General features: G+C 40.7%; 2 protein-coding genes across 12 annotated transcripts in view; both read left to right on the forward strand.

Moving 5' to 3' along the window:
- LOC119503191 (NACHT, LRR and PYD domains-containing protein 3-like) overlaps positions 1–26,643 on the forward strand; it is a 179,776-nt gene that overhangs the window by 111,079 nt on the left and 42,054 nt on the right. For 3 of the 11 annotated variants that reach the window (XM_037794795.1, XM_037794791.1, XM_037794794.1), the window contains 3 exons: positions 1,883–1,999; positions 2,109–2,225; positions 3,639–3,749. In XM_037794795.1, coding sequence (XP_037650723.1) covers positions 1,911–1,999; positions 2,109–2,225; positions 3,639–3,749 — 317 coding nt within the window. In that variant the 5' untranslated portion in view covers positions 1,883–1,910. Of the gene's footprint in view, positions 1–1,879; positions 2,000–2,108; positions 2,226–3,638; positions 3,750–4,028; positions 4,108–4,269; positions 4,496–7,199; positions 8,980–9,066; positions 9,241–9,527; positions 9,702–11,279; positions 11,327–11,470; positions 12,486–26,643 lie in introns of those variants that run through there. The other 8 variants (XM_037794806.1, XM_037794790.1, XM_037794799.1 and 5 more) reach the window with 8 other exon arrangements.
- Positions 15,506–16,868, forward strand: LOC119503193 (gap junction beta-4 protein-like). Its single transcript, XM_037794808.1, has 2 exons — positions 15,506–16,336; positions 16,455–16,868. The coding sequence occupies exons 1-2, from the start codon at positions 15,801–15,803 to the stop codon at positions 16,747–16,749; spliced, it is 831 nt and encodes a 276-aa protein (XP_037650736.1). The 5' UTR covers positions 15,506–15,800; the 3' UTR covers positions 16,750–16,868.

Raw genomic sequence — 26,643 nt, forward strand, 5'->3', positions numbered from 1 at the left:
ACGTCTACAACCGGTGAAAAATATCACTTCATTACCAAGGTTGGAATTGAAATAAACAAAGGAATATATGATAAATATTGAGTTAATTGTTGGAGTTATGGAGAAGGGGTAGGATCATATACTTCTTCCAACTTCTTTTGGGACATGTAATATTTATTTATGTTGATTATTTGTTAATTGATTGTTTACTGTTCATTTTATTAGTTATTCTTGTTTTGTGTTTTACTGAGGTATTTGTTACATGTTCGAAATAAATAATTAATTAAAAATAAAGTGAAACGAAATGGTTGTCACTGTCCACTCATATTAAACATGAATCCCAATTATTGTATGAAAATAATATGCAAGATAAGCATATCGTTTGTTATTATGAACGGCCGAATGGTGCGTCGCTTTAAATGCTGCGGCCGCAAGGAATTGTGGGATGTTATTCTCTCCTTTACTTTGGTAAAGGATGGTCCAGTGTGTCCTCTGCTGAAGGAGATAATAAAGGAAGCATTGAAGCTCCTTTCCTTAGCATTTGGTGAATTCGAACAGCTCTTGTCATGGCTGCTACTGAGGTACTTCCGGGTCATTTCACTCCGTTAGGAACCTTCCTAAGAGAAAAAGGACTATTCGAATGCAACCCTCCGCTCAAGCGAGCTATACGGGGGAGCCAACTTCCTGTATCTGTAACGCCGGCTCGGACTCTCTTAAGGTGGACCAGCTTTTCTCATTTAAGTGACGAGTTTTTCTCAGCTTTTTAATTAATAATCAACATTTCTTTTAACCGTTTTAACCGATAGCATTAATTGGTTAAAATGCTTAATGTCGGTCAATGGTTTAACGGTTAATTATTAACATCCCTATTAACTAATCATTGACTAATCATTACTTATTCTATAAAATTTGATTGAGAGTTACTCATTAATTAGAGGTTCACTAGCGGTTAGATCCTCTTGTTTTTTTAATTAACATAATTAACATCGTTAACTAATCATTAACTACTCATTGACTAATCATTACTTATTTTATAAAATTTGATTGGGAGTTACTCATTAATTAGTGCTTCACTAGCAGTTAGGAAAATTAGTAGCGACTCATTCATTCTGATTACTTAACCCCAAGTAAAGTAAGGGTGCTTTCACATTAGGGACAGGGGCCCGGATCCAAATACACTTGTCCCCAAAGTCCAGATCGTTTGATTAGTGTGAACACTCCGTACCGTACTCAGGCACGGTTCGTCGATCCGTACTCGGGCACGGTACGGATCAATCGTACCTAATGTGAAACTGCCCTAAGACATAATATAGAATGGTTACTGAGGAGTCCCTTATTCCTTCCTCATTCCTTCCTCATTCCTTCCTCATTCCTTCCTCATTCCTATCTCATTCCTTCCTCATTCCCTCCTTATTCCTTCCTCATTCCTCCCTTATTCCTTCCTCATTCCTTCCTCATTCCTATCTCATTCCCTCCTTATTCCTTCCTCATTCCTCCCTTATTCCTTCCTCATTCCTCCCTCATTCCTCCCTCATTCCTTCCTCATTCCTATCTCATTCCCTCCTTATTCCTTCCTCATTCCTCCCTTATTCCTTCCTCATTCCTTCCTCATTCCTTCCTCATTCCTCCCTCATTCCTTCCTCATTCCTTCCTTATTCCTTCCTCATTCCTTCCTCATTCCCAGCATTTTTCGAATAATAATCGACTTGTTCACAGTGATTTTTGAATAGTTTTTTTTGCTTGGAATGCACATCCATATTGTGAATGTCATTTCTTAGGTATGACTGCAGCTCAAAGTGCCAACAACATGGGAACAGTCCCATGAGTGTATTTAGTATTGAGGTGAATGAGCGCTGTGTGTTAGTCATGATAAAAAGGATTAATGTGTGAGCTCTCCCTGCAGCTTGTTGGCTTCATGTGAAGGCTCTGCTATGAGTCAGTGTGAGGACAAAGAGGAGGGAGTCCCTCCCTCTAAAACCACTCTGCGTGGGGATCATGACAGCCAGACCAGAGCTCAGAGGTGAGTTGACCATCTCTAACTGTCCAGGACTCTTCTCCATGTCACAAAGTCTTTGATTCACTGACAATGTTTCTTAATATGTGAGCTTCAATGGATTTCTTTTTATCAGGATCCATCAGAAACCAGACAGTCCTGAACCTGAACCCAGCTGTGTGTCCATGAAGAGTGACAGGTCTATGGATCGTCCTGTAAACTTCAAAGATGGACGCCACTCTGTTGAACAACGGTGAGGATTTCAAACTGATAATGAAAACAAAATGATGATGATATCAGACGTAAGGGAAGTTAAATATAAAGATGGACACTAGGGGTGGGACAAAAAATGGATTCACCTATGTATTGCGATTTTTTTGTACCATTATGAAATCGATGTTTTAATGCCAGAATCGATATACATTTATTTGATTCATTTGAGTCTATGTGGAGGCAGAAGGAAGTTACCGCTTTTAATGTTGTAGTCTTGGTAACGTGACGTAATATCAGGAGTTGGTCTTTCCTACCCGAAGTGTTGCCGCTAGCATAAACCACACGTGTTGCACAGTGCTTTCACAGTCACCGTTTTATCCACCACTTTTTTCATAATTTTCATGGTAACACTAAATCCGTAATGCTCCCATACAGCAGAGCCAAACGATGCTGGTGGATCCTCTAATTGTACTTTATCGTGTCCACTCGCCATTTCCTTATCTGAGTGACAGCCGCACTCGCCACTTCATCCGGAGAGGGAGGCTGGATCACGCTTCATCAACGCGTCATATCTTTGGGGTACAAAGCATGCGCAGTAAAATCTGGTCTGCACTCGCTGAAATTGAGCCAATAGCAACGTACGACCGCAGCTTCAGTGACACTGCGTATTTGTTATATCCCGTACCTCAAGAACCATGTCCACCTGTGTCCCAGCCTCCTTCAACAGGCCTTGATTTCTAGTGTGACAGTAAACGGGAGCCTAACTCTACATGAAAAAAAATACACAATTGGCCTCATAACTTATTTCAAATGAACCGAAGAATTCATACACGTCCCGAACCGTGACTAGCGAACTGAACGGTTTGGATTTTTTACCTGAACTGTTTGATTGGATTATATTCATCAGAAGTATAAAACATTACATGTTCCTTATAATAAAAAAAAAAATACCACTAATTTGTGAGGTAAATGTCTTTATTCTTTGATTTTTGGGTTGCTGGATATAAAATATAATAAATAATTCCTGACTATGACTGATATATTTGACTTCAGGACATCTCTGACTACATATATGCTGAAAATCAAACAGTTTTAATAGATTCATTTAGATATTTTCCAAAGTAAAAGTCCCTAGAAGTGTATGATTCAACATTTTCCCATGGTCTAGTGTTAAAATTTTTTTTAAAAATCACAATAAATCATAAAATCGAATACTAAAAAATCGCAATACATGTTGAATCGGCACCCAAGTATCGTGATAGTATTGAATCAGGAGATAGATGTATCGTCCCAGCTCTAATGGACACTCAGTTAAAACATCACGTCTGTTCCTCTTTTTATCAATGATACGGCATTACTGTACAACTAATATGATCACCCCACAGCATCATTTCCAGCTGTTTTGTCTCAGTGTGTTGTGAGTGCAGTGCTGAATTTATCTTGTTTCTATCAGGGGGAAGCTGGAAAAACCTGAACCTGAACCCAGCTGTGTGTCCATGAAGAGTGACTGGTCTATGGATCTTCCTGTATGCTTCAAAGATGGACCCCACTCTGTTGAACAACGGTGAGGATTTCAAACTGATAATGAAAACAAAATGATTTTTATTATACTCCGAGTTGTGAGATCTCTTTTTCAAGAAAACAGTGAGCTGAAAGCTACAAACGGCTGCAGACTGAGCTGTTGATTCTCAGTGGGATCAGCAGGACTAGTAGACATTTACCACTACAGGGAGTCATCAGATTCACTGTTGACATCCAAATATCACTTCATGGACCTGTCCCTGGTGTTTATCTCTGTTTGGACAGACATAATGTGAGCTAATTCTTCATGATTCCTCCACAGAGTGGACCAGGAGAGCTCGGAGGTTCCCAGTTTTCAGTCTGCCCAGCAGCATCAAACACACCTGGACTCCATATTTATGGTCTATATATGTACAACAACTACTTTTACGTCTATTCTGTTCACAGTCATCTCCATGCTGCACTTTTTAGACCAGTGGGATGTCATTCTGTCCAACATGGATCTGATGTTTGGTTCCATGATTTTAGTTTGATCGTGTCATTCATATAATATTCTGTTCCAGCTGCTGGAGGAGAACATCGTCACTTTTGTGAAGAACGAGCTGAAGAAGATCCAGAAGGTTTTAAATTCAGATTACCCAGAATGCTTAGAGAGTGAGAGGGAGGATGAGGAGGTGTTGGACGGTGAGGAAGAAGAGAAGAGGAGGAGGAGAGAGGAATTTGTGAAGATCACACTGCACTTCCTGAGGAGAATGAAGCAGGAGGAGCTGGCTGACTGTCTGCAGAGCAGTAAGAGGATTTCTCTAAAGATTTAACATGTAGGATGAATGGGACGTTTACTATTGTCTCAAGAGATGGACCAAAATATAGACCCTTTGTGTGTCGACGTTATGATTACGTCACAGTGTTAGCTGGAGGCTAACACTAGCAGTGGGTTAAAGTTACACATCTAAAATGTAATCTTGCTGTGTTGTTGGGTGCCAGAATCCAGATATCACATACAGTTGAGATGACAAACTGTGATTCGAGGCTCTAGTGAGCTACAATATCGTAACGTTTCAGAGATGGAGAGTAAATGTTGCTAATATTTAGCCTTCTGCTAAACGCAGCCGTGAGCCATTGGCTGTGGTTAGCAGAAGGCTAAACTATTAGCAACCATTTCTCTCCATCTCTGAAACGCTTCGCCACTATTGTACGACTCTCTTTTAGACTGACTTTCCTGAAGGATAGTTAACTATAGGCATACGGTGACCAGATGTCCCAGTTTGTCCTGGACAGTCCAGGTTTCAAGCTGACGTGTCCCGAGTCCCGACACATATCTGTAAAACACTCAAATGTCCCGGTTTTCAACAGTCACTAACAAATTGTCCCGGTTTTCACAACAATTAAAATAATAATATTATACTTACATCGACGTTTATCATGTTCCACTCATTCATTAATTTGTGGGCATGAGATAAGTATAAAGAGAGCCAGCACAGTGCACCACTGTAGTCTCTATAGAGAGTGATGTTGCGCGCGGTCAAGCCAACATTACGCAGAACCCCCCGTGCTTATGTGCACATCAAACGTGTCGTTTGGATAAATTATTCTACACAGTTCCTTCTGCGCATCAACAGGCTTTTCGCTCCGCTTATAACTCCCTCAGGACCGTCAGTATTTCACCCGTTGTCTCCATCCTGTCCAAAATTTCGTCTGAGCTCCACATTTTTAATTATAATAGCCTGAGACAAAACAAGTTGAAAAATAATGTACGTAGGCCCAGACAACAATACGTTTCCTCTGAGGGAAACTCTCTACAGGACTCCCAAACTGTCAGTGCGTCATGAGGGGATAGTCCTGTGATTAAAGGGGGAGAAAGTAGTGAATGTGATAAGTCATGATTGTCACAGCCTTTAATGCACCCCCCTATAATAATGCCTTCTTTCTGATCCCACTCCGTGCTCAAATGCACCACAAGTGCGCCAAGTTAGCAGTCCTGATGAGAACGCCTATGGTGCGTGCATATTAGCGCGTGCTTGCATGAACATGCGCGTGTTTGAACGTGTGGTACACTTAAGTGTCCCGGTTTGGGGGTTTGAAAATATGGTCTTCCTATATAGGCATTCAAAGATTTATACACCCTCAATTTATCTTTACAGCGCTGCCGTTGGCCACCAGCCAACAGCGGACAGCGCTGGGTCACGGTCCCTCTGCCTCACTCCTCACCACTAGGAGACTACTTCATCGGGAGGAGAGCAGGCGTTAGCTAGCTAGCTTGTCAGTCTCTAGACAATCTAGCTGGCTAACTAGCCAGCCATTTACTCCTCCTGAAGTAGTCTCCCAGCGGCAAAGGGGTCGGCTAATTTGGTCCCATTAGTTAATGTTAACTTTCTCAAACAGAAGAGGTCTATACATCAGACCAGCAATTATTTCATCCAGACTAGGCTCTCGTGACCACGGCCCTTTTAGGGGGAAACCAATCCCGTGTCCCTTGTGGACGGTAACAGAGTAAACAGAAGAAGTTGAAACATGTCTCCAAACTTCTACTTTAAACAAACCGCCAATAGTAATAACGCTATTCTGAAGAGTTGCGGTGTAGTTGGTTGAAACAACAATAAATCCAAAAACGCTGAGCTCCGATTTGTATAGCTCCAAGCTATAGACCAGACCAGCATGGCTTTATGGCTCCAAGCTATAGACCAGACCAGCATGGCTTTATGGCTCCAAGCTATAGACCAGACCAGCATGGCTTTATGGCTCCAAGCTGTAGACCAGACCAGCATGGTGTCATCGCCGAGTCTGCACTTCCTTTTGGGGGAAAGAAACTCGCTGTCACAGGAGAGAAAATTATGAAAAGCTATTGTGTAGCGGGTTAACCGAGACTTTCACACTGACATCTGAGGCTCATACGATACGTGAATATTCACCGTCAGTGTGCTAAATGGCTAAATGATGCTGTGACAGTGACTAGCATGGCTAGCTAACGTTAGCTTGAGTGGGAAGCTGCTGCAGTGATACAGTCATACATTAACGTTATAGCAGCATCCAACTAAATCTCAGCCTATAGATCAAACAGTTGATTATTTACAGACAACACTTAGCCTGACGGGATTCAATCAGATATGTAGAAAAGTCTGGATCAGTAATATCCTCCACTGTGTTGGACAGGGGAGACTGAAGGGACATGGCGGAGATCAACCTTCACTTATTGAGGTATCGCCAACGCTCTGGTTCAGGCAAGATCACAAAATAATTATTAGACATGTGTATTAAATAAACGTTTGTATAACAAGAGATGAATGCATATGAATTTGTCAAAATTACAATCCAGACATTCGTTAAATTGCATTGAAGTCTATGAGATCTTTGTTTTTCTTTCCCCCAAAAGGGGGCGTGGCCTTGAGTTTTTGCGAAGCTCCCGTATGTGCCGGTCTGATGTATATTCATTTACTCATTCTTTGAGGAAATGTTGAAATATGTTCTTTGACTTATTGATCTTGTGTTCATTCAGGAACTTTTGCTGCAGTTTGTCAGCTTGAACTCAAATCTAACCTGAAGAAGAAGTTCCAGTGTGTGTTTGAGGGGATCGCTAAAGCAGGAAACCCAACCCTTCTGAATCAGGTCTACACAGAGCTTCACATCACAGAGGGAGGGTCTGCAGAGGTCAATGCTGAACATGAGGTCAGACAGATTGAAACAGCATCCAGGAAACCACACAGACCAGAGACAACAATCAGACAAGAAGACATCTTTAAAGCCTCACCTGGAAGAGATGTACCAATCAGAACAGTGCTGACGAAGGGAGTGGCTGGCATCGGGAAAACAATCTTAACACAGAAGTTCACTCTGGACTGGGCTGAAGACAAAGCCAACCAGGACATACTGTTAACATTTCCGTTCACTTTCAGAGAGCTGAATGTGCTGAAAGACAAAAAGTACAGCTTGGTGGAGCTTGTTCATCACTTCTTTACTGAAACCAAAGAAGCAGGAATCTGCAGGTTTGAAGAGTTCCAGGTTGTGTTCATCTTTGATGGTCTGGATGAGTGTCGACTTCCTCTGGACTTCCACAACAATGAGATCCTGACTGATGTTAAAGAGTCCACCTCAGTGAATGTGCTGCTGACAAACCTCATCAGGGGGAACCTGCTTCCCTCTGCTCACATCTGGATAACTACACGACCTGCAGCAGCCAATCAGATCCCTCCTGAGTGTGTTGACATGGTGACAGAGGTGAGAGGGTTCACCGACCCACAGAAGGAGGAGTACTTCAGAAAGAGATCCAGAGACGAGGAGCAGACCAGCACAATCATCTCCCACATCAAGAAATCACGAACCCTCCACATTATGTGTCACATCCCGGTCTTCTGCTGGATCACGTCTACAGTTCTGGAGGAGGTGTTGAAGACCAGAGAGGGAGGAGAGCTGCCCAAGACCCTGACTGAGATGTACATCCACTTCCTGGTGGTTCAGTCCAAAGTGAAGAACATCAAGTATGATGGAGGAGCTGAGACTGATCCACACTGGACTCCACAGAGCAGGAAGATGATTGAGTATCTGGGAAAACTGGCTTTTGATCAGCTGCAGAAAGGCAACCTGATCTTCTATGAATCTGACCTGACAGAGTGTGGCATCGATATCAGAGCAGCCTCAGTGTACTCAGGAGTGTTCACACAGATCTTTAAAGAGGAGAGAGGACTGTACCAGGACAAGGTGTTCTGCTTCGTCCATCTGAGTGTTCAGGAGTTCCTTGCTGCTCTTCATGTCCATCTGACTTTCATCAACTCTGGAGTCAATCTGATGGCAGAAGAAGTAACAACCTCCCAGAAGTCTGAGACACACTTCTACCAGAGTGCTGTGGACAAGGCCTTGCAGAGTCCAAATGGACACCTGGACTTGTTCCTCCGCTTCCTCCTGGGTCTTTCGCTGCAGACCAATCAGACTCTCCTACGAGGCCTGCTGACACAGACAGGCAGTAGCTCACAGACCAATCAGGAAACAGTCCAGCACATCAAGAAGAAGCTCGATGAGGATCTCTCTGCAGAGAAAAGCATCAATCTGTTCCACTGTCTGAATGAACTGAATGATCGTTCTCTGGTGAATGACATCCAACAGTACCTGAGTTCAGGACGTCTCTCCAAATATAGAGTGTCTCCTGCTCAGTGGTCAGCTCTGGCCTTCATCTTACTGTCATCAGGAGAAGATCTGGACGTGTTTGACCTGAAGAAATACTGTGCTTCAGAGGAGGCTCTTCTGAGGCTGCTGCCAGTGGTCAAAGCCTCCAACAAAGCTCTGTAAGTACAGAGATAGTTGGATTCATATATCAGAACTTAAATACTCCATCTTTTCAACTTGTTTTTTCTTCATTACTGTCTCTTCAGACTGAGTGTCTGTAACCTCTCAGAGAGAAGCTGTGAGGCTCTGTCCTCAGTTCTCAGCTCCCAGTCCTCTAGTCTGAGAGAGCTGGACCTGAGTAACAACAACCTGCAGGATTCAGGAGTGAAGTGGTTGTCTGCTGGAATGGAGAGTCCACACTGTACTCTGGAAACTCTCAGGTCAGGATTCATCAACATGTCCCATTAATCCTGATTTACATTAACGGATAAACTCGTAACCTGCATCTGTCTCTGATAATATGGTTTCAAACCAGTTGAATTTATTTAGTTTCAATCTCTTCACATGAGCACATTTTATGTTGTTGTTTTTTCTCTCTCTATTGTGAATTGAAATATCCGAGAGGAATCAGAGAGCTACCATTAATGTTGTCAGAATGTTGATGGACATCAGTGGGTGTTTGGTTGTGACGAGAGAAATATGTGATGTGTGTTATGTGTGTTTGCAGGCTGTCAGGCTGTCTGATCACAGAGGAAGGCTGTTCTTTTCTGGCCTCAGCTCTGAGCTCCAACCACTCCCATCTGAGAGAGCTGGACCTGAGCTACAACCATCCAGGAGACTCCGGAGGGAAGCTGCTGTCTTCTGGATTGGAGGATCCACACTGGAGACTGGACACTCTCAGGTATGAAGAGGCCTGCTGCAGTATAGTAGTACAGTACACCGTACACCACCTGCTCAGGTACACTGTACACCACCTGCTCAGGTACACCGTACACCACCTGCTCAGGTACACCGTACACCACCTGCTCAGGTACACTGTACACCACCTGCTCAGGTACTCTGTACACCACCTGTTCAGGTAAACCGTACACTACCTGTTCAGGTAAACCGTGCACTACCTGTTAAGGTACACCGTACACTACCTGTTCAGGTAAACCGTACACCACCTGCTCAGATACACCGTAAAGGGCCTGTTTAGGTACACCGCACACCTCCTGTTCAGGTACAGCGTGCACTACCTGTTAAGGTACCTCGTACACTACCTGTTCAGGTACACAGTACACTACTTGTTCAGGTACACTGTAAATGGATGTGGAAGCAGCTGGTTCATATCATGTTGGACACAACTACTTTACAGGCTGAAAATATGTCAGATGTTGTGTTTACAGCTCGTTTTCACTGAAACTCAAGTGGACAAAGAAATCAATTGACGCAAATTTAAACATTTGATTCACGGACTGACCCGTAGAGGAAATTGAGTCCGAAATTTCTGTTGATTGTCAATGTAATATTGATAATAATACATCATTAATAAGTGAACATACTCAGCTGTAGTCATCTGATTATATCCCGTGACAATGTTCACGTGTCACACTTTCGTTTCTGGAGCAGAACTCTGAAACAATTTAAAAGCCGTGTAAATGAAATTCAGAGATTTGTTTCTAAACACATTATAAATGTTTGAAAATAATTACTGAAAACATGTGACAAGGCTGTGAACATTGTAGTACTGGATTGTGGAGTTAAACCGTTAAGCTGTTTATCGCTAGTTTGTGTTCAGGATTTTTTAGGCGGGGCTGAAATCATGGCTCGATGACGCACTGGAGCCATCCTTAACATAACCCCACCTGTCTTCACAAACCTGTTTTTCAAATCCAAAACAGAAATCCAGAATGTCTTCAGAGGTTTTATTGGCTAGCTCAGTCGGTAGAGCATGTGACTCATGTTACCAGGATCGTGGGTTCAAGCCCTACTATAGGCATTTTCATTACTGTTTTGTATTGCATTTTTATGATTGTAATCCATCCCATGTGCTATGTATATTTATTCTTTTTCTATAAACTTGTAAAAAATTAATAGTCTTTAAAAAAAAAAAAGAAAATGACAAAGTGTCAGAGTATGGAGTACCAGGGCGATGAATGTCTTTGAGACTACCAGGACCACACACCCAGTGTCTCAGAGCAGAGAATACTGCTTATTTTTCCATGATTTTGAAAGCAAATTTTATATACTTAGCAATTTTTTTAATCATTCAAATTTGGCTGGGTGGTTAGTAACACATTTTTCTGTGGTGTGACAAACCCAGAATGCATATTTATTTTTGCCGTGCTCACTTTAGCCTTGTTTATAAGAAGTGCTCCATGTGAACATGTAAGTACATTTGTAGAGGATAACAAAGCTGTGCGTATGACAGCGATGTGATGTCCATGTTTCCATGCTGAGAGAGGAAGTGCTGCTCTGACCCCCCTCCTCCTTTCAGGTTGGAGCCTGCTGGAGTCCGATGGTTGACACCCGGTCTGAGGAAGTGTAAGTGTGTTTTTAATTTGATTCATGAAAACAAAGCGTCAACCATCTTCAAACTGTGACATCACTCATTCAAATCTGTGATGTCATCATCAGAGACGATAGATTAATAACTGCAGCTGTATTGTGTCTTGTTCTCTCCATCAGATTCCTGTGAACTCACACTCGACACAAACACAGTGAACAGAAGGCTCAGACTGTCTGACAACAACAGGAAGGTGACATGTCGGGAGATTCAGTCATATCCTGATCATCCAGACAGATTTGACAGGAATTATCAGCTGCTGTGTAGAACTGGTCTGACTGGTCGCTGTTACTGGGAGGTCAAGTGGAGAGAAGAGGTTTGTATATCAGTGAGCTACAGAGGAATCAGCAGGAGAGGAGACGGAGAAGACTGTTTGTTTGGAATGAATGATCAGTCCTGGAGTCTGTGGTGCTATGATGGTCAATACTCTGTCTGGCACAATAACAGAGAAACACCCATCATCCCCTTCTCCTCCCCCTCCGGTAGAGTAGCAGTGTATGTAGACTGTCCTGCTGGCACTCTGTCCTTCTACAGCGTCTCCTCTGACACACTGATCCACCTCCACACCTTCAACACCACATTCACCGAACCTCTTTATCCTGGGTTTGGGTTTGGGTTTAGGTTTATGTCTGGTTCTTCAGTGTCTCTGTGTTCTCCTCACTGATCTCTCAGTGATTGTAAATGCAGTTGGAGCAGGTGAGGGTGACCTGAGCTGGTCTGGACTCTGAGAGGTTGAGAGCTGTCTGGAAAGACGGTGACGTCTTGCCGGCCTGAGCCAACCCGTGACAACCCCCCCTTCTCCCCCTCAAACAAGGGTGTGTTGCGAGACTCAACTCTGTGCTGGAGACCAGGGAGACACTTTTAAAAATCTCTGGTTGTTCAGCTCTCACTACTTTTGTAGCTTCTAACTGAATCTCTGTGGTTTGAGGTGTAGTTTCTCTCCTGCGTCCCTGTTTGTACTTTCAGATATCTGCTTTATTTTACCATAAAGGCTCCATATAGGAGTCGTGTTAATTTGCTGCTGATGTCACAATAGCCGCAATATTGAGAATCCAACCGCAGGGGATTACAAGCAAACAGGCTGAGTCAGACAGGCAGAGGGGAGTCAGACAGGCAGAGGGGAGTCAGACAGACAGAGGGGAGTCAGACAGACAGAGTTTTTTTTTGTGTGTGGCTGTCTGGCTCAGGGGGGCGGCGCCCTAGCGCCCTCTATTGGCCGGCCGCCACTGGTCAGTAGGCTATATTAAAAACAATCAAACCCAGTTTATCATATTCTGTCATCCTTGTGGATTGTGGTTCATCATTATCTCCATTATCTATAACTTAGCATGGTTGTAAGAAATGCATTCATTTAATCATGACCTTGTTTCGTTGTTCTTTAGAGCTCACTGGTATTTGTCCCATTCCTCCATGTCTCTGATGACCAGCACCTCAGCATCTTCAGCTGTTCTGTTCACTTTAACGAAGACTTCCATGATTGAATCTTCCTCTGATCAGGAAGCCTGTCGTTCTTCATGTCTTTTTTCCCTCTCAGCGCTTTGTAGCCTCAAGGCTGATTTACTTTACTTCGACTAAGTCTGTAATCTGACAGCAGAAGTCCGAAAGTCGAGCGATATTTTAATGTCGTCTTCGTCTCCTCATGGCGTCTTGTTGGTGCCAGCTGATTAGCTGAGCCAGCTAATTAGTTTGGCCACTGGTTGTTTCTCAATCCGTCTTTTCACAAATCAGCGTCAATCAATAGTCTCCAGCACACTCTCCAGCTTCACAACAATTAGTTTGAACAAAGTGTCGTCTAAACACGTCAGGTTTCTAGCTATAGTATCCTAACTGAGCTGTCACTCCTTGATTCACTCTGTTAGTGGGAAACTAATTGCGTGAAGGCCACTTTCTTCTTCTTCTTCTTCTTCTTCTTCTTTTTATTCTTCTTCTTGTTCTTCTTCGGTGTTTATTGGTGGTTGGTAAACCAGCTTATGGGTGCATTACCACCACCTACTGGACTGGAGTGTGGAGCAGTAGATTGGCAGGAAAAAAATAAAAATAAATTAAAGAATATATATATATATTATTAATAATAATAATAATAATACTAATAATAATAACTAAAATAAAATAATAATAATGATACTTATAATTAAATTCTTGAAGGCCACTTTTCTTCATGAGTTTTATAAAAGTTACTTCTTACTTAAAGCAGCAGATGGTAGAAATGGAGCAAATATGATTAAAGCCTCACCACGTGTTGTAGAAAGTCCGAACTTTCTTTGTAATTGTAATATTTAACGCTAGATTGTAGGCTATTTGTCATGTATAAAAATATTTGCTCCATTTCTACTCACTGCAGCTTTAAAAAAGAAGTAACTTTTATAAAACTCATGCTCTTTTAAATTTAAATGTGCCTTACATCGTTACAAGTTATACGTGACGTAATTTGTTCATATATAATGACAAGTTTTCATCTTGTTTCTGTGTAAAGCAGGACAGACCACCTGCTCATATTGATTAAACTCACAGATTCTGCCGCACACAAAGCACACCGTGTTTTTCTCTTGTGATCAAACGCTGAACGTAGGACAGTTTAGTACAGATACTCTGTTCTCTGTCTGCTCACTGTGGAGGATAATGTGAAATGAATCAGAACACTGGGATTTTATAAAACTCTCTGTTCTGATAGAACGTCCATCTGTTATCATTCAAGTATATGAATATTTGTATGTATTCAAGTAAAACATTAGCAAAATGTACTTAAGATATTAAAAGTAAAAGCACTCAATGCAGAAAAATGGCCCCTGTGAGTGTTATATTATCATATGTTTCACACATATCAATTATGTACATTCACTCAAGTAGAGGATTATCTTTTCATGCCAGCACTGTTTTATTTTCTTCTTTTTGTTGTTGGTGCTTGTTTTCTTTTATCCCAAATTGTTGGAAATAAATTTCAATTTCAATTTGTTGGAGGAGTGGGACAGCACTTTGTGAAATCATGTCACGTCACCTGGACAGAGACGCTGTGTGGACACTAAACTATGAGGCTGATATTTCAGAGTGTGTGTGCAGTTTGTTGTTAAACACAGTACAGTTGGACCAAATCAATATATTTATAAGTCACTATCATGTCATCATAAAAACAAAAAAGATAAATGTCACTTTGCTGATTTCTTCCATGTTTTGTTTACTTTTCCGTTATATGATGGGTAAAAAAAAACTAAAGGACTAAATTAAATTAAATGAATGATGTCAGTTTCAGGGTCCTGATATTGTGCACGCTGGCTCACTGTCGTACTTTCATCACTTACTGCAACTCTTGAAAAGAGTGGAGACATCCTTAAAGTCATTGATTTCCTACTATGACAACTTTGAATGCCCGCTGTAACAAAGGCTTATTCCTTGGTCATAGCTGTTTTAATGTCACAACGCTCTGCAATATGGGTTATTACTTTGAGCACTGCCTGCCGAGTTGTAAACATTTAGAAAGTGGGCTGAAAAAGTGTTAAAGGTCCCATATTGTAAAAAGTGATATTTTCATGTCTGTTATATTATAAAGCAGGTTTAAGTGCTTTATAAATACTGTTAAACTATCAAAACACTTAATATACGGAGAAATACACACAGCCCGTATTCAGAAATTGTGCGTTTGAAACAAGCCGTCAGGATTTCTGTCTATTTATGATGTCACAAATATACAATATTTAGACCATTACACGGTTTTAATCGTAAACAATCTAAATGTGTCCAAGTTTATTTCCTGTTGCAGTGTATGTGAATGACGTCAGCTGACAGGAAGTAAACATGGACCCAAACTGTTGCCTACTGTAGCAACGCAATTACGTTGAAATATACTAAACCGGAGCGTGTCAGACATAGGGTAAATACAGGTATATTCAGGCAGACAGTATGAGGAAAATAAAGTGTTTTTTTTTTAACATTACAGCATTTAAACATGTTCTAGTAGGAACATAAATTACAAGTATGATCCTGAAAATGAGCACGATATGGGACCTTTAATTAAAAACACCCGAAGTGATGGAACCCTTATGAAAAAGTAGTATACTTCAAGTATATTTCCCAAGTGTACTTTATGTTTTATACTAATATCAGTGTACGAGTAGTATACTTGTAAGTGTACTCCTTCTCGTGTGTGTATACTCATGTGTGAATTAGTATCTAGCAATGTCCCTGCCTCTCTCTATCTCTCTCAAGGTGTTTGCTAAAACCAGGTCCACTAGTGGCTGCAGCAGAAGAATGAGTCTATGTTTGCTTTGTTCGATATTCCTCCCTCCCCTTCAACCTGTGCCAAGAAGGCAGTAAGTAATAAGTGCTATATTAAAGAGCCTTTGTGCCCGACGTGCTCAGTTCAAGCCATTTGTATTTGAGCACTCAGTGGAGTGTTTGCACCCATTTTGCTGTATTTGGTGCTTCCTTTTCCTTCAGCCTAACATCTGAAACAACATCATGAATTGGGCCTTCCTCGAGGGGCTCCTTAGCGGGGTGAACAAATACTCCACTGCGTTCGGTCGCATCTGGCTCGCCATCGTCTTCATCTTCAGGCTCATGGTCTTCCTGGTGGCCTGCGAGAAGGTCTGGGGTGACGAGCAGAAGGACTTTGACTGCAACACCCGGCAGCCCGGTTGTCACAACGTCTGCTACGACCACTACTACCCCATCGCCTACACCCGACTCTGGGCTCTCCAGCTGATCTTCGTCACCTGCCCGTCCTTTCTTGTGACGCTCCATGTCTCCTACCGAGAAGAACGCGAGCGCAAACACCGACTGAAGTACGGAGAAGACTGCGCCCCGCTGTACGATCACACGGGGAAGAAGCGAGGGGGTCTGTGGTGGACCTACTTCTTAAGCCTGCTGTTTAAGATATCGGTGGACGGCGTGTTTGTCTTCCTGCTGTTCTACATCTACGAGGCCACGTTCTTCCCTCCGTTGGTGAAATGCAACATAGAGCCGTGTCCCAATGTGGTGGACTGCTACATCGCCAGGTAAGGATAGCGCCGAGCTTCTAAAGATCTGAACTTGGCCTTTGACCTCTACTTGAAAAGTTCTCTAAAGGAATCAATAAAATATTAATCTTTCACTATCTGTCTCATTTGTGACCAGGCCCACAGAGAAGAAGATATTCACCATCTTCATGGTGGTGACCAGCTTTGTGTGCATCTTCCTCACTCTTTGCGAGGTCTTCTACCTGTGTGGGAAGAGGTTCTGGGAGTGCGGAGGAGGAGGAGGAGGACCTCGCTCAGCCAGGGAAAACTCCTTCATGATGATCAGAACTCCTCTGACTGGGAAGGAGAACTCGGCGTTCAAGGAGCCGGTCCCGGAGAAGGCCAAGATAGCTGACAACGGAGAAGTGAGCAAAGAGAGTTCGGCCCCAGCGTACAGCATAGTCGTCTCCTGAGAGACGTGTATCATGTTTATGAGTTTGACTTCTGAGAATTGTACTGTTGGACACATTTATCTGCAAAATGTTGGTAATGTTGTTTACAAAGGTCATGTCTTCATTTTCTTTTTCTTTTTTTACATCAAAATGATGTAATGTTTTTCTCCCATAATATTGTTAGCTTTTTAAAGGCTTGTGATCTAAAATAACTAGGACTGTCAAAGTTAACGCGATAATAACGCTCCAAAACGTACGCCAAATTTTGTCAAGGAAAAACCGGCATAGCCATTTTCAAATGGGTACCTTGACCTCAGATCTCAAGATATGTGAATGTAAATGGGTTCTATGGGTACCCACGAGTCTCCCCTTTACAGACATGCCCACTTTATGATAATCACATGCAGTTTTGGGGCAAGTCATAGTCAAGTCAGCACACTGACACACTGACAACTGTTGTTGCCTAATTCAAATAATAAATATATACATACATTTGCATAAAGCAGCATATTTGCCCACTCCCATGTCGATAAGAGTATTAAATATCTGACAAAATCTCCCTTTAAGGTACATTTTGAACAGATAAAAAATGTGTGAATAATTTGCAATTAATCTTGATAAAATATTTTAATCGATTTACAGCCCTAGTTGTAAATTATCTAGTTAATATATAATATATGGCCTGCTTTCTGTCTTCTCTCAGGTGAATGCTGACCAGATGGCGAAGGCTCACAAGAGGTTCCCTCACAACCCGCCACGCACCAAAGAGGCCTATTACTTCAGGCAGGTGTTTGAGAAGCACTACCCAGGCCGGGCCGAGTGGCTCTCCAGTTACTGGATGCCACGCTGGATCAGTGATACTGATGGGAAGGAAGGAAGGAACGGTCACATCCTTAACACAAAGTCCTGAACTATTCATATATAACTCAACACCAGGAAAAAAACGTAAACTAAACAAAGCCTAAAGGCATATAGACACCTGGTCTATCCTTGTCCAAGGATATTCTGGTTTTCTGTGGACACCTGAACATTGCACCCTTGTGTCCGTCCTTTGGCTGCAGGGATTTGCTCCCATTCAGCCACAAGAGCATTCATGAGGTCCAGCGTTGTTGTCTAAAAAGGCACTTTATGATGTAGCATTACGAGTCCACTTACTTGAAACCAGCTCAGATCATTTAAACAAAACACACAAGCCAAAAGTGCACAAACGTATCACATATTTCAAACCTCCGCTCCAGTTGTTTCTGATTTGTTTCTTGTTGGTTATTGTAAAGCTCTTTGACGTTTTATATTTTATTGGGGTAATGTTTCACTGTCGGACAAACAGGTTTTCAGGTCATGGATTTTCTTTTTTTTTCCTTACATCATTCTGTTGGACAACTGGTTGTCTTTTTTCTATAACCACAGAATCAAAGTTTTTGTTTAATCACTAAATAACAAAAATATACCAAAGCCATATTCCTATTAGTAGTATTCTTCAATTAATTTGTGTCTTGAGCAATGAGCATTATGTGACAGTTTCTCAGTAACTCTATAAAAAGATAACAATACTGTACAGGGCACACCTCATTATGGTATTCTCACAGCACTCACATCACTTACCTTTTCACTTGCAACATAATATGTTTATTAAATTGCATATGAATCAAATGAAATACCTATTTAAAATTGTTTTATGTCGTTTTTTGTTTTTTTTAAATAGTATGTAAACACATTAACACCCTACGCATGTTAACTTCACTCAAGAGAAACAGTACAAGGCTGTGTTGTGGTGTTATCCAGCTCTCCAGGAGCTTGTAGGCCAAATCAAACTGATTTAAAATGTCACCTTACCTGTAGATGACACATGACAGAAGATGAGCAAGAGAAATAAATGCATCTTGTTTTGCAAAAGAAGTAGAGCTGGAGAGCTAAGTAGAGTCAGCTGATGTGAACTATTTCTTCGGTCCAAAGCTTTTCTGGTTTTGTGTAAACTGTGTCCCTGCCTGCTTCCACTAAAGCTCGTTGTCTGGGCTTGTCTGCTGCTGAAGTCCAAAACGCACTGTATAATATTACACTGAAACTATGGCAAAATAAAAGGTGGTGCAATTCCTCACCTGACGAGCTAAATATATCTCCAGCTGCAGCTTGCCAGAGAACTATTAACCCATTTGTGTGAAATTTAAAATTTCCTATCACACTAGTCTTTGGGCACATGGGACTACTTTTATTTTTATTTTTTAATAATAGTAGAAATTGCTCAAGAAGAAGCAGTAAAAATGTAGGGATTTTAAGTATACACATGCTAGGGCTCCTATGTATATATTCCATATAAATAAAAGTTGCACAAAACTCTATTATAAGTCAAACATTCGCTTGAGGAGCCATTCTCCATTAGTTTCAATGGGTTTCTATGTACTTTAAGGAAGTACATTTTAGATTTGTTTCCCGTGAGAGATTATTGAGTTGATATAGTGACTTTGCTGTTGTAAACATCACTGTTACTCTAGAAATAACATTTAGTTATATTTAAAATATAAAGAAACCCTAATCCTGTTCTGAATTTGTACGTGTCACACGTCTAAAAATAGATTCAAAACAACTACAAACACCTGCAAAAATAGATCCAAAACGACTAAATGAAAATGTTAATGAACTGACATCCCTCTTTCCCTCCAAGATTACATTTGAAAGAGAAACTGAATAATACGGTTTATCCGCCACTCCCCAGAAATATTATATACATTATATAATATTGAATATAAATGTAGTCAAAGTAGTAATCAATGCACATGATGCGTTAATATTCACTGAAAACTGCTGCAAATATAATCCCTGCTGTCTGTCCCGCTTGAGACCATTCAACAGACTGACTGTAATGCTGTAATGCTATAAATAGCACTATTGAGTGACAGTGACAGTGATTGACAGCACTATAAAGCACTATGTTCCTCTTTAGCTTCAAATAGGAACAAACTCAGCACTTCACAACACTTCCTCTCAATAATAAAGGTTTCACAACTACCCTGCAGTGCTTTTGAAACATGCTTTCGAAAGCATGCTTTGTGGTCTGTTGTCCTACTATATAAACTCTGGTTGTCCCTCACTAGCTGTAGTTGAGGAGAACACACTGAAGGAAGTCTTCTCTCGTCTCCCGGACTGCTCCAATGTGACTGAACATTAAGGTAATGTATGAATATATTCAGGTTATCATTATGTGAATCATGTTGTACAGATTAGTATTTGAGGACTTGATCAGACAAGAAGTTAATTCAACAACAGTAAACTTGTATTTCCATGTTCTGTAACAGGTCCCCATACTAATCCTTCTTTACTGTTCAAGGGGACAGATTTACTTTTTAAGGTGTCACAGATCAGTCTATAAAATATGATGCATTGTTACTGTGAGATCTGACAACAACACAAGATGTGTTTTGATATTTTAATTGAAATACAGGTTCACAGGATCCTCATTCCTTTATATCAGGCACTGTTTCTATTTGTATTACTGATATTTACAACCATAAAACAACACATCTGTGTTATCCTTTCTTTATTCTTTATTAAGAAATAAAATACTAGAAGATCAGATGAAACTGTATTGATCACCAGAGGGGAAATCTGTTGTTGCAGCAGCACAAAGACAGACAGAGTACAGATTAATAGATAAAGTAAAAGAATGAATAATAATGGGTATATAAAACTAAAATAAGAATAACATAGAAACTATACAAAAACAAATGGAGTGACAGTGGTGTTGATAGTTAACAGAGTACACCAGACTGATAGGACTGATTCCGGCTGTATCTTGAATGCAGAACGTGAATACATAAACACAAAATCTTGCGTTATCCTTTTCTGCATAACCCCTCGAACAGGAACTCCCAGCCAGCTACTGACTTTTGCTCAGTAACTTTATTGTCCTGTTCATGTCAGTCATTCGGTTCTAAGTTCGATTTAACTCACTTTTTGTCGAAAAAGAAGAATTGGTATAAATGGCTTATGACAATGTAACACTAAGCAATTAGTTACCTTAGTTTGCACCACTTGTTTCATCCAAGTCACAAATAAGGTCAAATGATTTGACCAAACAGCTGCTGATGCATGCATCAGCAGCTGTTTGGTCAGAAAAAAAAGTTTGTTGTCAAACAATTTGTCAAACAGCTGCTGATGCATGCATCACAATAATAATATAATTATAATAGCAATGATATAATAATAAGACGAGTCTCAAGTCACTGTGTGTGACTTAAGTGTGACTCGAGTCCCTGTCTCTGCTAAAAAGTGGGCTACAAATATATAGTATAGTTTCAGTATGAAAACTATTAAACTAGTGGTTTACTGAAAATATACTTTAAAGTGTACTTTCATAAACTATAAAGTGGACTACGAGTGTAAAACTAATAAACTATCAGTACACTTATAGTATAGTTGCAGTACAAAATAAAACTTTTGTGTAAACTAGTTTTGTAGTCAAAGTTTACTGTTCTTACTCTTAAAGTACACTTAAAAGTACTTTAATAAACTAAAAAGTGGGCCACTTTAGTCCCAAGAAGTATAAGTAGCACACTTAAAAGTATACTACTAGTACATTGATATTAGTATACTTACTGCATAAAGTATACCTGGGGAATATATACTTTACATTTACTTAAAGTATACTTGATAAAATAAAGTTGAAGTATAGTACTTCTTCATACATGACAGATTATGTAGTATTGTGATTATGTAGTGGTGTTGAACTCTCCAACTCTTCAGTCAGTCATGTTTACTCTGGCGCTATCTTGTGACAGAAACACATCACTGCAGCTTAGAGGTGAAGAGTCAGAAACACATGAGATCAGAGTTAGATTGATGAGATGAAGACAGCCAACATTTAGAGTGAAATAAAAACTGTCTTTTTTTAAGACTTTAAGGGACACATCGCTGATGAAGCTGCATTTCCTGGTTGCGCACTTTATAAAGAAGTCCAGAGACCAGAGGAAGGATAACAAACAGACCGGGTCCAGTGAAAGGTGAGAAAAACGTTTTATTTCTCTGTAGGGTTCTCTCCGTCAGTACACACGGTTTCGAATACAGCCAGGTTTCTTTCTCTGAGAAAGGCTCCACCGGAAGTCCAGAGAGTTCGGAGACTTCCCGAGGAAGTCCAGAGGAAGTCCAGAGACTTCCTGTTTTTCTGTGAAGAAACTTCACAACACACGAACTTCACCATCATCCAAACTAATGTCGACGAAGAAGCGTTACCCGAACCACGAGAGGTCCAGTTTAGTTTCACATTGAGCTCGGTGATGTCGCAGCTTCTTCTTCTTCTCTCCTTCTGAAAAGGTTTGTAAACGACTATTTTTCTGTTGGATTCATTACTGAATAACGAAATAACGATTCTTTTCTTTGATTATCCGATTTATGATTCCCGGTTGAATATGAAAAGACTAAATAATACACGGATTTTGACCTTTTCACAGAGTTAAAGATTGTGGCCTACGCGCGCGGGAACGCATGTTAGTGTTTGGAACAAACGACTGTGTCAAGTATTCTGCAGTTGAATATGAAGCTCGTGTGTCCTGTAGTTAATGGTCACTTTTGACTCTCCTAAATAAAAATAAAAAATCAACTTCTATGAATTTTAACCATCAGATTATGAACATACACACAGAATCAGACACACAAAATCACATATAGTAGTTAAGATTTTAATCTGTAACATGTTTATTTTTTATAGTTTTCATCACAACATCACTATAATGTTCATTTTTATACATTTTGCTTTTTTTTAAACTTTTCTAATATTTTTTAAGACATTTAAATTAATTTTCATCAAGCTTTGTGCATCATTGTAAATATTGATTTAGAAACATTTTTTTAAAAAAATAAGGGATTTCGTGATTTTCTTTACATCCTGTGCAATTTAGACCATACTTTTAGACTGTTCTGAATTTCTTTTTTATTCGTTATCAAAAATATACAAACAACAAGACACTGTCAATTATCATAACAGTAAGAAAAAACAGCGTAGGTTGAGCATGGGCAACAACATATATCAAAGATAACATTCAAAGTGAATACAAATAAAGTAAAACTGGTCAAGTACAACAAGTAATAAAAAAATAATAAATAAATGAATCAAAAAGAAAAATATATATATATCACATTAAATAAAAGAAACAGGGCTCATCTCAAATTAATTTGTACATATCAAATAAAGAGAATAATTTAACAGCTTTTATGTCAGTCATAATCAACAAAGATTTACTGAGCAGCTTTATCTCATTCTTCATACTAATCAGACAGGTCTTTGTTTTGAGGTATCTACATTTATGCATAAAAAAAATGTACTTAATAGTAAATTATTGATAAGAAAATCCTAATTCTGATTCACAGCAAAGATATCAAATGTGACCGTTTTGTCTGTCAGTGATGACAGCTCAGTCCTCTAGGATTGTAACCAGCTCTGCATGTCATTCCAGGAAAACTTCAATTTCACTTTCACAAAATACTCAGTTAGTCACATCAAAGTTAAACCTCCGTCTTAAGAATTGGTTCTTTGGGTAAATCTCATTCAGGATTTTGAAGTTCACCTCAGGAGGGAGAGGGAATGAAATAGATCTTCTCCGTATTATCTTAAACTCTTCAGCTTCAAATACCTTGAAAACATAATTTCTCTTAACTGGGTTAGGGAAGTATTCTTTTAACAGAATATTCATAATAACTTTGTTGGTAATCTTGCTGTCACACAAATCAATTCCTTCTATAAAGAGTCGTCTTAGACTAGAGGAGATATTTGAAACTGGTTTGAAATATTACTGATGATCTGAATGAACCAGTTTCCTCTTTAATCTTCATGTTGACACCGAAACATGATCCTGATGAGGATCCACAAATACATTGAGGGTTAAACTCATCTTATGTTTGACCATCTGCAGGGCGGGGGGGGGGAGGGGGGGGGGGCAGTAATCATAAGTTAATGATGAAGTAATGAGGAACTCAGTAACCACTTCGTATTATGTTTTACCTTACTTTTAAACTAATGTTTAAATAATGAGTAATTAATGAGTCGTTACTAGCTTGTGCTGCTCAGCAGCTGATTAAGTCACATATATTCATGAACTAATCATTATTACTTAATGATTCATTAATATAGGATCTCACAGTCTGGTCTCCAGTCACTCATCATTATCTACTATATAGTCCTCCATTAGCAATTATTAGAGAAGTACTCATCAACAAGTTATCAATCCTCAAGTCGTTCCTGATTCATTCCTCACTCGTTTTATAATCATTAGCTACTTTATAAAACTGATTGGGGTTACTCAATCACTAATGGTTCACTAGCAGTTAGATTCTCATTCGTTTTTTTAATTAACATTAATTAACATTATTAACTAATAGGGATGCTAATTTTGAAAAATGTTCTTAACCGATAACCGGACCTCGTTAAACGATTATTAACCGTTAAAGGGACTATTTGTAAGAATCAGAAATGCATGTTAACAGCGACACCTGTGGCCGTTCAGTCAATGAAAGTCAGCGTCGGGCTCGCGCTTGTGCTCGCTCTACATAGACATGAACGAGCATCACTCGGCACAGCTAAAACCACAATATCACTCTATATTTCACCTTCTTGGCAGTAATGTTAGCTGACCAGACGAAGGTCTCTCCATGAATCAATGCTGATCCTAGTGTTGGCTTTTCCTGCTTCAGCCATGTGAAAGCTGACCAGAGTCGCGGGGTGGGGGGGGCAATCGTACTCGGGCACGGTACGGATCAATCGTACCTAATTTGAAAATGCCCTAAGACATAATATAGAATGGTTACTGAGGAGTCCCTCATTCCTCCCTGATTCCTTCCTCATTCAATCCTCATTCCTTCCTCATTCCTATCTCATTCCTCCCTCCTTCCTTCCTGATTCCTCCCTCATTCCTTCCTCATTCCTTCCTCATTCCTTCCTTATTCCTATCTCATTCCTTTCTCATTCCTCCCTCATTCCTCGTCATGCCTTCCTCATTCCTCCCTCATTCCTATCTCATTCCTTCCTCATTCCTCCCTCATTCCTTCCTCATTCCTTCCTCATTCCTTCCTCATTCCTATCTCATTCCTTTCTCATTCCTCCCTCATTCCTCGTCATGCCTTCCTCATTCCTTCCTCATTCCTCCCTCATTCCTTCCTCATTCCTTCCTCATTCCTCCCTCATTTCTTTTTCATTCCTTCCTCATTCCTTCCTTATTCCTATCTCATTCCTTTCTCATTCCTTCCTCATTCCTCCCTCATTCCTCGTCATGCCTTCCTCATTCCTCCCTCATTCATATCTCATTCCTTCCTTATTCCTCTCACTCCTTCCTCATTCCTTCCTCATTCCTTCCTCATTCCTTCCTCATTCCTTCCTCATTCCTCCCTCATTCCTTCCTCATTCCTCCCTCATTCCTTCCTCATTCCTTCCTCATTCCTCCCTCATTTCTTTCTCATTCCTTCCTCATTCCTTCCCCAGTAACTACTGATTTTTGTATCCCTTATTACCTAGTAGTCAGGCACCTTGGCGAAGGTCTGCGCTCTCTTAGTGCAATTCTAGTTAAAAAGTGTTACCGCTCTGACTGATATAATAGACTTGGAAAAATAGGAACATTTCAAATGTTGAAGAGCTTTTCAAAGTCCGTCAAATAGAGGTGAAAGTGATGTCGTCCTCAAAGAATGGCAGAGAAGATGTGGGTTATGCAGCATTTTTTTAATAGTATTTTTGCTTGGAATGCACATCCATATTGTGAATGTCATTTCTTAGGTATGACTGCAGCTCAAAGTGCCAACAACATGGGAACAGTCCCATGAGTGTATTTAGTATTGAGGTGAATGAGCGCTGTGTGTTGGTCATGATAAAAACGATTAATGTGTGAGCTCTCCCTGCAGCTTGTTGGCTTCATGTGAAGGCTCTGCTATGAGTCAGTGTGAGGACAAAGAGGGAGTCCAGACCAGAGCTCAGAGGTGAGTTGACCATCTCTAACTGTCCAGGACTCTTCTCCATGTCAGAGAGTCTTTGATTCACTGACAATGTTTCTTAATATGTCTGTAATATATTTCTTGAAATTGTCTGTGCTCGTCACCAACCTTTCTCTTCACTGCAGGCTTTGAAAAAGACATGATTGGGGCTGTGTGACAAGATATATATTCATTCCACTTGGTGTCACTCCGCAATAAAGTTGTGCCTGCTGTGTTTGTGTTGCTCTGCAATTACACCACCAAACCGCTAGTTGGCGGCGGCGTCTCTATGAGTTTCCTTCTTCTTCTTCTTCTTCTTCTTGTACTACAAACAGAAACTGAGCGGAGTTGGAGCTAATAACTGTTGAACCACAGAACTTTTACTGACATTACTGGACCGCCGAAAAGAGAAAATATATCTGAGTGGATTTGTGTGAACAAACATTGAAAAGATCGAGGCAGAGAGAAGTTGAACTTTCTGTGGTTGTCCGGGGTCCTGGCCACTCAGCATCGCTGAGAGACTGGACCAATCACAGCTGTTGCGGTCTGCGTCGCCGCGACGTGTAGTTACATTTCTGGAGAGGTGCACGTCAGGCTATGGCGTTGATTCAACGCAGAAGTATAAATCAAGCTTTAATCAAGCTTATGCGATGTTACACGGGCGCCGCCATAGTTGTTGTGAAATGTTTCTCTGCTTGCATCAAGCCCGGCCGATTGCCCGCCCCCGGGAGCCATATACCCCACTGTGATTGGTAGGTTCGTTCAGCTCGGGCTCGCGCAACAAAGGGACCTTCCACACACAACGCGGCAAAGTGCCATTCACATAAAACTCGCGGGCCGCACTAACATTAAACTTTCATATCAAGGTGGGGGCCACAAAATATCATCTTGCGGGCCGCAATTGGCCCGTGGGCCGCGAGTTTGAGACCCCTGCTTTAAGGGAAGTTAAATATAAAGATGGACACTATGGGT

This window comes from Sebastes umbrosus, chromosome 15, assembly GCF_015220745.1.
Source record: "Sebastes umbrosus isolate fSebUmb1 chromosome 15, fSebUmb1.pri, whole genome shotgun sequence".
Classification (NCBI taxonomy): Eukaryota; Metazoa; Chordata; class Actinopteri; order Perciformes; family Sebastidae; genus Sebastes; species Sebastes umbrosus.

What these genes read in the sequence shown, in the direction of transcription:
- LOC119503193 (XM_037794808.1), top strand. Translation starts at nt 15,801, where the DNA reads ATGAATTGGGCCTTCCTCGAGGGGCTCCTTAGCGGGGTGAACAAATAC. An exon ending in GTGGACTGCTACATCGCCAG is followed by an intron (nt 16,337 to 16,454) that starts GTAAGGATAGCG and finishes ATTTGTGACCAG; the next exon opens with GCCCACAGAGAAGAAGATAT.